The 7,261-nt window shown below is 39.2% G+C and overlaps 1 protein-coding gene across 1 annotated transcript in view; it reads left to right on the top strand.

The window, feature by feature from the left end:
• The window catches only part of DDX42 (DEAD-box helicase 42), a 991,771-nt gene extending 986,460 nt beyond the window's left edge, over window positions 1-5,311 (top strand). The window contains exon 15 of the mRNA XM_044054957.1: window positions 3,791-5,311. Coding sequence (XP_043910892.1) covers window positions 3,791-4,432 — 642 coding nt within the window. The 3' untranslated portion in view covers window positions 4,433-5,311. The remainder of the gene's footprint in view (window positions 1-3,790) is intronic.
• Window positions 5,312-7,261: the final 1,950 nt, after the last annotated feature.

Below are 7,261 nucleotides of genomic sequence, written 5' to 3' on the forward strand. Positions count from 1 at the left end.
AGTTTGTGGTTGGGTGTTTACTATTTTGGCTCTGGCCTTCTTTCATTCTTAGGCCTTCTGACATCTGGGGCAAGAAAGACTGAGGTTATGCGTCGGTCATGTGCTTAAGTACTACTACGTACTGACGTCAGCTCCAGGCGACAATGACAGACGCCAGCCTAGCTCTTTGGTATTCGGGCCGATCGAGGACAGCGGACTACCCACAGGTTATGACTGCAGCAATGTAGATCCTCGAACATCTACATTTATGGTAGGTACAAAACTGTACTTTTTTGCTGGACCCTGGTTTGTGAAGTGCATTTAATTTTTCTCTTAACACATCGAGTCTGTTATGACTAAATGGTATTCTTGAATTCTAGTCATGTTCACATAAGCTTCGACAGCCTTTGATAACTTGTGTAAGGGTAGTTGAGAAGTACTCTTCCCTTTCATAATAGGTTTGGTTACACATCCAGTTTAACAAACAGTTTTTCTCATGTATTCTCCCAGAATTTCTCAGTGGCAGCTGCAATGCCTGATACTGATGCTATACCAGAACTGACAGGGTTGGAAATACCAACATTAGTTCTTCTCCTAAAGTCACAGTCAAATCTTATTTATTATCCTTTTATAGCAGAATTTGGAATGCATATTGAAGGAATCTGAAAGTGATCTTTGAGCCTTATCTTTTGAAATGTATATTTGGACATAATTCAAGCACAAGGACTTGTAGATATTTGAAGATTATGACTTTTGTGGCTTAAACATAAGTAAACGTAATATTTCTCCAGTCAGGCTTTTAGTTCTGTAAGATGTCCAGTGGGACTAAAGGTAGAATCCCTTGTATCCAGTTTGAATAGAAAAAAAGATATACTTTATGATAGCATCATCATATGCTTGTTTTACTGCTTATAAAGACAATATAACAGACATTCAAAAGGGACTAAATTTATTTTAGTCAGAGTACATTCTCTTCAAAAGTATGGGTGCAGTATTAGGCCATGAGAAGGATAAACCCTTCCGGCAGTTTAACAGGCTTCATGTCAGACAATGGTCAGATTAATGGGTAGAGTATCTCTCTGCCTACTTGCAGGTATACACATCCATCCTTGAATTAAAATGCAAAGCTTTCAAGAGAATTGGCCTGGTACTGATTTCCATTAAAATGACAAATTGCAGCAGTAAGATTGTGAGGGTTCATAGTGGTTGAGGTGTTTACCTTACCGACACAAGGTGCAGGGTCTGATTCTCAGATGGGATAATTGGCTAGGCTTAAAATTCCCCACAGGGGCAGTTAGCTTAGTGTTAACCCGTGAAGCTCCATAGGGTTGGGTCAGGCCATTCCTCCGTTGAACTTGCTTTAAATTCTGTTGTCTGTTTTTCTTAGTTTTAGTAATAAGATTAAGACAAATTATTTTCTTAACCTTTGCTTTATGCATCATGTTTCCTGTGTATTCCAAGTCTTTTGGAGTCAAAGTGCACAACAGGCAGCTTTGCTGCCCTCTAAATATTATGCCTTTAATGGGTGTGTTTGCCTTGATGAACAGTTTCATTGTTGAAGATATTAAATAAAAAAGTCCATTGTTTGCATCTTTGAGCCCAAGATAGAAGCATCAGATACACTTATGCGGTTAAACATTTGTAAGCTTTCATAAATGTCTTAGATGGTCAGATGTCAGACAAGAATCAAGATTAACCAGCTGAGCCTTGTAAGAGCTATTCGTATTACTATGGCTCTGACAAACTGTTAATGGATCAGGTTAGATCATAATGATGTAATCTATTTTAATCCATCAGTTGTCCAAATAGTAACTGACAAGAACTTAAATTTTTTAGAATGTTCATAATAGTATAACAGAATTCTTGCAAAACGTAGAAATGAAAAGCTATTCATTGACTCAACTTCACATTACAGGATATAAACACAGCAATAGAGTATCTCAAAAAATAAAAAGCCAGTGGACCAGGCAACATTTCTGCAGAATTTTATGAAACCTTTAAACATTTACTAGTTCCTTTTATTGTCTGATTTGCCCTATTGTATGGGCACATAATTGATCCCCGATACAGTATCAGTAAATATAAAAAAAAAAAAAAAAACGAATTCTAAAAAAAACGAACAGAAACACTTTACAGTTGATAATTATCACTCAGACTGTCTGTTGAACCCATCCATCCACCTGTAACCCATTTTTCCCATTTTTGCACATGATGTTGGGTGTCACTTCAACAGTGACAGTCCTCTAGAGTCTAGGTTTACACTGCCAGGTGGCTAGCCCTGCTGCAATAGTTCTTCCACACCACACTTGCACATGTGACCAATTTAGTGTGTACAATCCACCTAATGCATGTAGTGCAATCAACACATTTGGATTCATGTTGTTCCTTGTGATATATCCCCTTTTTTAGAATGACTTTGTTCCTGTTAAATCCTGCATCGTAATCACAGCCAACAGATAATCCTTTTTCATATTTATATAAACAACTTGCTTCTCTAGAATCTGCTGTTCTTACTGTGGGTGCACAGAAGGCTTTCATTTTGATAAGCACAGAGATCGCTTATGCTACTCTTCAAAAGGTATATATACTACTGCAGTTAGTCAGTGTTCTTAAGATTCTTCCAAAGGGGCTGAGGCATACATCCTTGCATACACAGAGTTTGCAAGACTCAGTCGGATGGTGTTTTTTAAAGCAGCTTCTTACTGTCTACCTTTTATCATGCCAGTAGAACCCCTTGTATAGTAACACCACCATTTTTGGAGATGTGGAGAGACTGTACAAAAAGGGGTACCCATCATGGGGACCAAATGGGAGAAGCAAGCACTTGGAAGCAGTGACTCCAAATGCTACATCACTGTGCTGTACCCCATATGACTTGATAGTGTTTTCAATATTGATGTGCTTTTTGTTTTTCAATCCATCTTGCTCTGACTCTGTCTGGGAACAGTGTGAGTTATATTTTTGTTTTTGCTACTGAATTCTAACTTAAGCTAACTGCAGTCTGCTGAAAACCCTTTTTTTAAATATTATTCCAGACAAAATGGATAAAGGCAAAGAGGTAAGAAGTTCTTGTAGTCTTCATGGTAGCCTAAAGGAGTACAGGCTTCTTTCTGCATATGGAGGAATATATATCGGACAGCTTGGAAACTTTTGGTTAGAGCAGATTACACTCTGGTTACAGTATGCACAAAATGTTACCCCAGCAAAGACATTCTTCTTCAACGATGCCATGCCAGTGTCCTGCTTAGCTGTAGTTTACATAAGCACCTACCTAACACCAGACCTATATAGGCTTAAATCCAAAAGAACCTCACCAGTGAACTCTTCCCATCTCTAGGGGTGCACTGTGCAGAATGCCAAACTTTCTTATTGGGCCTAATCTATTGAGGCATCCTATATTGACAAAGGAATGCCCATAAAAGAGGAGTAGACTTATTTGCCACATTGTAGATCACCATTCTTCAGAAATAAGAAAACTTATCCTTGGTGCAAAGAGTTCTCATGTCAAAGGAAATGTCGCAAAAGCTGACTCTTGTCAGTTTGGTTAGTAGGTTGCTTTAAGGTATGTTGTACTGTTGAAGTTAAATTTATTAGTCTACAACTTTAGAACTTAAAAGAAAGTGCATTTGTGTATTCATTAAGGAAAAGAGCAATGACATTTTTTTTTGTTGTAAAGTAGGATGGCATTTGGTAGTAATAGTAAATGGGGTTATGTCTGCTTGTACCCAGCCTAAAAAGTAAGACAAGTTGAAATTTCTTGCCTTTTAATATGATCTGTTTAATTTAACTGTGTGTAATTTTCTTTCAATAGCTTCAGTACAAGAATCATTTTGTTGCAGCCAGTTCTTCAGCACAGAAGACTAGCAATCTGGATAGCAGTGCTGGTGGATGGACCAGTGCCGGTAGCCTTAGTTCTGTGCCATCAAAAACTCCTCAGAATGCTTCCAGTGATTTATTAGATGCTGCTTCTTTAAAGCAATTGCAAGGATATCCCATGAGTGGAAGCTTCAGCAGTATTATTACAGGCTACTCGAGCAGTGGAGGAATCAATTTTGGTGGCAACAGTGCAGGTGGAAATGCTTTAGAAAACACCAGTAGTAGTAGTAGCAGCAGCAGAGATCGATACAGTGACAGCAAAAGTAGCAGCCGACATGGAGATGGTCATCGTCATGGAGACGGCAGTCGTCGAAGTGATGGTCATCGCCATGGAGATAGTGGCAGCCGCCATGGAGATGGAGGTAGCCGCCATGGAGATGGGGGCAGCCGTCATGGAGAAAGAGATCGATATGGTGAAGGTCGACATTCCAGTAGCAGCCGACACAGTGAAAGCAGAAGCAGCAGTGAAAGAAATGGAGAGAGTAAGAGAGAGAGTAGCAGCAGCCGGGATAGCAAAAGTGAGAGTTTTGCTATTCCAGAACCACCCAAACGCAAGAAAAGTCGCTGGGACAGTTAAAAAGCTATACAGTATAAAGCAGCATATGGTATATTTGGTCATGATACTGAAATAGTATCATATGGGGAAAATGGCGTATACATTGGGAAATTGTGGAAAGTGAAATAATTTCTTTTGTACATACTGTACTTGTTAGTACTGTTTTTATTCTACAGACCTGTTCCTATTACATTGAATAAGAAACTGAGGTTTTTATCCTTTCTTTTGGAGTTCAGTACTGTCAGCTGTAGTTCATTTATGGCTTGTTTTTCTTCGCATAAATCTAATACTTTCCAATGTAACCCAGATGTTGCTGTGTAAGTTCTTCAGCGTAATTCTAAAAAATCCTTTAAAGTGACATTTGAAATTTTGAATTCATAGTTGTCAAGTTTGACCTCTGAAGAGATATTTGCTTATGTATTTTGACCATTTCTAGACATCATCGTATAGAACATGCTGTGTAGTCAAATGACAGATCTCTGCATTCATAGTGTGTCTTGAATGCAGTTGATCAGTCCTACTGACATCTACCTTATGAGACTTTGGACTGTCATCTGAAAAATTAAAAACTGAGATTCATATATTTTATTATACCTTGGTTATTTGAAGTTGTCATATAGACCAAGTAAAATTTTCATTCTGTTTAGTTTACTTCACTTTGCCACCTTGTATCTGTTTTAATACTTGTTTGCTGTTAATTGCAGAATGCATACACCTTCCAAAACCGAGAGCATGCACCTTGGATTTTGAACTTCTGGACATGTCATACTTGACTGTTTTCTTTTTAGTCATAAATGTCATTTCATAATGTAGTAACCAACATGTTGTTGTAAGAGCTGTTTTTTTTAATGCAGCTGATTCAGAAGGAATATTAAATAAACCTTTTTGAGCCTCCCTTTAGCCAGAACCTGTTTCAGTAGCAAATAATTGTGGAATAGGTGGAAATTGCTTTTATAGTGTGTTTCTAAATTTTTGTGTGTGGTTATTTCAGTCACTCTGCTCTTATCGTGTAAGAAGCATAATGGTTTGTATTCACCTGATTGTTCCTAGTATTAGTGTTAATGGGTGACAGTATAGCAGTTTTTTTTTTGTTTTTCCCTGAGGATCCATTTGCGCTACTTGTACAACATTCTCTGCTCAACTGGGACTAGTGTGACACTACGTAATGTATGGGGAATATAAAAAAAGACACATTTGTGTTCTGAATTTTAGGGGATTTAGGATCTGACTTGATAAGCCTTGTGTACTGGATGCTTTTGGGATTTTCTTTTCTGCTGTTTTTAGTTTGGCAAAAATGTCTTTTTCTCAGCATTTTGGAAATCAGGTTGGTTTAGGTGAGCATATTTAGCCAGTGTGTTAGTTTTTCCCCTTTTTGTCCCCTTCTGTAATCTGCTGTCTTTAGAGCTTGAAAAACAGACTACATATGGTGGCTTGGGAGAAGATCTTTCCTTTATATAAGGGGAAAATTAAGGGAGAATGGAACTTGGAGAGGGAAGCATTGCCTTAATATAGAGGCAGGGAGTGTATTGATTTGCTGTTTGCATGCAACAGCTGGTACAGCCACAGGAGCCTCCCAGTCTCATGCTCATTAGTGCCCTGACTAGTGTAAACCAACACCTTCCCTCTGAATGAAAGGAGAGAGAAAGTTTAAAGTTGGTTGCTTTATTCCAACCTCAGCCTTCCCACTGGCTATCCCTCCAGCACTTGAGTTGGTAGTTTTATCTGGTCACCAGCAGCACAAGACATTCAATCACTATGCAGGCATGCCGCCTCTTTATTTTCTATCATTCACATAGTTCTGATGTTGATCTTAATGCTTGTTATGTAGAAGATACAATGTTCAAGGCCTAAAAAGCTGCAACCTTTCAGCTGCTCCTGCAGTCCTCCTTATTGTGACTCAGCCTAGCATACTGTTTCTTGAGTGAAAAGCATGATGCATTTCAACCTGGCCACACCCATTCATAATGAGAGGAGAAAAAATGGCAGCAAGTGACTGTACCAAGTGCAAGGAAACTTGCATGGATCCATTATGCAGTCTCAGGAACTGTGTCAAAGGTCTGAGGGAGGGTGAGGAAATCTGGGATCAGAAATCAGTCAAGTCTTCCTGCAGTTACATCTATCCACAAATCATTTGTCATTCTTCATTTGTTGCCAGGTCCTATTTATCTAGCAGATGGATGAAGCACCCCCCCAGCCTCCAGGAGGGATATGATTTGGAGTGTCTAAACAGTGCTAGCTTCCTTCCCATTCCCACTCCTAGTGGTCTCCAGGGTCCTTAGACATGTGCTCAGTGGTCTTACTTGGTTTAAATGAGTCTGTTTTTGTTCTACTGTGTAGTTGGTTATATGCTCTTAATTGTTTAGCATCCTACTAAAAACAGTGTTTCTGTTTTTTCTTTTCTACCCTACCTGTAGTTTCTCTTCCCATCCTAAAGTACCTGGCTCTCCAGCCTCCATATCCTGCAACTGGATATAACATTCTCCTGGCCCAGCCACCAAGGAACCACTAAAACCTACTGTTTCCTCACATTGCCTCTCATCCCTCAACTCTATTTGAAAATAAAACAGGAAAGCAAGAAAGTATGTTTCTTTACTACACCAGGCTGTAATGTTTATATTTACAAGCATTTAATTCTTGGTAGCTCTAAGCTCGCTCCCCAGCCAGGACAGCCAGCAGTGATACCCCTTACTACCCCATAGCTAGCAAATCTCTCCCCTGTAATACTATAACCCTCCCTTTAACTGCTTGCCCCTATCACCTCTATTCCAGACCAGTCTTCTCCCTCTCCAACTCACCTATTACATAGTTTCTGCCCACTAGGTGATGCTTTTACCTAGTCCTACCTTTCTC

The sequence above is a fragment of the Protopterus annectens genome, chromosome 13.part0, assembly GCF_019279795.1.
Source record: "Protopterus annectens isolate FY-2018-M chromosome 13.part0, PAN1.0, whole genome shotgun sequence".
NCBI classification, from domain to species: Eukaryota; Metazoa; Chordata; order Ceratodontiformes; family Protopteridae; genus Protopterus; species Protopterus annectens.